The 3,046-nt window shown below is 39.7% G+C and overlaps 1 protein-coding gene across 1 annotated transcript; it reads right to left on the reverse strand.

Moving 5' to 3' along the window:
• Positions 1 to 1,055: 1,055 nt before the first annotated feature.
• On the reverse strand, positions 1,056 to 1,991 carry LOC101838474 (olfactory receptor 150-like). Its single transcript, XM_005069373.3, has one exon. It carries the CDS (start codon positions 1,989 to 1,991, stop codon positions 1,056 to 1,058), a length of 936 nt encoding a protein of 311 aa, XP_005069430.1.
• Between the last annotated feature and the right edge of the window lie 1,055 nt (positions 1,992 to 3,046).

Consider the following 3,046-nt stretch of genomic DNA (forward strand, 5'->3'; position numbering starts at 1 on the left):
GCTCCGTTTTTTTGGCACAGATACCAAAAAGTATGTAGAATGCCCCAGGAACAAAACAGAAGTTCACAATCCGCAAACGTCTGAGAAGCATTTATGTCGAGAGACTAAAGAATTCACCTGGGATTTGCTACACCAGAGGGAGGTCTCTCAACTGTGCCGAATATGGATGGTACTACAGCTACTAGTTCATTGTGGTAGGGACGGTTCCTCCCAGGTGAACTATCCGGAGCCTGCATGGTGTCACCAGCACATCCTAAGAGCTTCATTTGGAAGAGCAGAGGGATTTGAAATTTTCTTTCCATGTTCCTCAAAGTATCAATACTTTTTATTTCAGAATGGACATCAACTCCTGCCCTTAGGTGAATAAAGAATTCCATCTCTTTGAATACACACACACACACACACACACACATATAACACATATATGTGTGTATGTATATATATATATGTATGTTCTACTATATTTCAATGAATACAGTAAAAACAAAAATTCTGAATTTTATATTTCAAGTAGTTAAGCTTGTTTATTTAAAAGCCAGTTTCAAGACAATAGTTTAACCTTTCAAGAAGCTCAAATATTAAACAATTCAAATGTTATTGACAACGTTTAGTCTCTGATTTCACAAAAATAAATGCCCCCCAAAAGCACAGTGTTCCATCCACACTAATAAAGCAAAATAACAATACGTACTTATTTTCTACTTAACAACTATTTAGAAGCGGTGTAGGTGCTTCTGGGTAGGAAGATAATGGGACACCTCAGAGAGTGGTAGACTCCATCCTCAGAGTCTGGGTAGGAAGATAATGGGACACCTCAGAGAGTGGTAGACTCCATCCTCAGAGTCCAATGCCACCCTTGTCTTTTTCATTCAGAATAATCAGACCCTAGTGAAACCTCATGACTCATAAGACCACACTGCATCTCTGCATACTACTCTTCACAACACACAAAGATGCACTGAGTCTCTTCTGTGTCCTTTAAGACTCACAAGGATGCTGATTCTCTTCTGTATCCTTACCAAAGCATCCTCATTTGTTTAACAAAGCTCTCCATTTCACAGGAATTGTCGCCTTTGTACAAACTTACACAGGGCAACTTTGACATCTTTATTCCTCAGACTGTAGATCAGTGGGTTCAGCATGGGTACAATGATGGTATACAATATAGATGACACTTTACCTTGGTCCATGGAGCTTGCTGATGACGGCTGAAGGTACATGAAGGCTAAAGATCCAAAGAAGAGAGCAACAGCCAAGATGTGGGAACTGCAAGTACTGAAGGCTTTGGACCTGCCCTCAGTAGAAGGAATACCTAGGATGCTGGCAATGATGAAGAAGTAGGAGATGAGAATGCTCAGAGCTGGGAAAATAATATTAAATGAGCTCAAGGACAGACCTAGTATTTCATTGATAAACGTACTGGAGCAGGATAGTTCCAGGAGTGGTAAAAGATCACAGAAGTAGTGATTTATATCATTAGCTTTGCAGAAAAGCAGTCTAAGCAGACAGACTGTTTCACCTGTGGCACAAGCTAAGCCTACACTATACACCCCCAGGACCATCCAGGAACACACTTTGTGGGACATGGTAACATTGTACAGCAAGGGGTTGCAGATGGCAACATAGCGATCATAAGCCATGGCAGCCAGCATGTGACACTCTGAAACAGCAAAAACATCAAAGAGGTAAAACTGAGCCATGCACCCAGCATAAGAGATGACGCTCTTGTCCGTGACAAAGTTCTCCAGCATCTTGGGTGTGATGACACTGGACTGGCAGAGGTCAACAAAAGACAGATGACTGAGGAAGAAGTACATGGGGGTGCGCAGGTGGGAGCTGAGCAGGATTAGCACAACCATGCCCAGGTTTCCTAGGACTGTTACTACATAGATTCCTAAGAAGAAAAAGAACAGGGGCAACTGAAGCCCAGACATCTCTGTTATTCCACTGAGGATGAACTCTTGGATGGTGGAATAATTTCCTTCTGCCATTTTCTTCTAGGATTCTGTGCTGAAAGAAAAGTAAGTTTTAAGACAGACAATTAATATATTTTCACATAACAAAGTTGCTTAAAGAATTTGAGTCTTCTCAACCAGGTATCTCCAGTTCTCTACATGTTCCTAGTCAATATTTTCATTTAGATCCCTGGAGACCAAATATATGAAGCATGTAATGCAATATCAGACAAAACAATCTCCACTTATGCTGCAGACTCGGTGAGTGCTCACATGTAATATTCAAATATAAATCACACAAAAATTACTCTGATAAATGGACTTGAGTGTTTCTATAGATTCCCATGTCCAATTTGTAATCAGATTAGGACTGCAGAAAGAATGCCCTTTTTGATATGTTGAGATCATGACAGTATTGGTAAAAGTCAGAGAGCAATATCACACTTAATAGTGACAGTCTAAAAGGTTCCACCTCTTCCTTATTTAAAAAAAAAAGATTTTTTTTTACCCTTTTCATTCTTCTTCAGGTTCATACCTTAGGAGCTAATTTAGACAATGGAGAAACAAGGTATAATCATCAGCAGACTGGTAGGACAGAAAAAGTGAAAATTGTCTCTGTAAATTATAGTAAAGTTTTTTGATTTTTCAAGACAGGGTTTCTCTGTGGCTTTGGAGCCTCTCCTGGAACCTGCTCGGTAGACCAGGCTGGTCTCGAACTCACAGAGATCCACCTGCCTCTGCCTCCCCAGTGCTGGGATGAAAGGCATGCACCACCAATTCCCAGATAAATTATAGTAAATTAAATAATGTTGTATATATTAAATTCCAACCGATACGGACGATAACTACTACCTACAATTAGAGCTATGTAAGATCTAAACAATCTCAAAATAAATAGTGTTTCTCCAAACTTGCAACAAATAACAAAACAACCCAACTGAAATAACATGAAAGCAATGACGTACACAGAAAAAAAAAGGAATTAATGAAAGGTTGATGCTCCTCATCCCCTCTGTTTGACCTTGATGTAGGGTCATTTGGAAACTTAGCAAAGTAGAAATATATGAAATCTAAATTGGAATAAGTAGCAG

The sequence above is a fragment of the Mesocricetus auratus genome, unplaced genomic scaffold, assembly GCF_017639785.1.
Source record: "Mesocricetus auratus isolate SY011 unplaced genomic scaffold, BCM_Maur_2.0 Super-Scaffold_100022, whole genome shotgun sequence".
Classification (NCBI taxonomy): Eukaryota; Metazoa; Chordata; class Mammalia; order Rodentia; family Cricetidae; genus Mesocricetus; species Mesocricetus auratus.

Coding starts and splice junctions, on each gene's coding strand:
- LOC101838474 (XM_005069373.3), bottom strand. CDS start 1,991: ATGGCAGAAGGAAATTATTCCACCATCCAAGAGTTCATCCTCAGTGGA.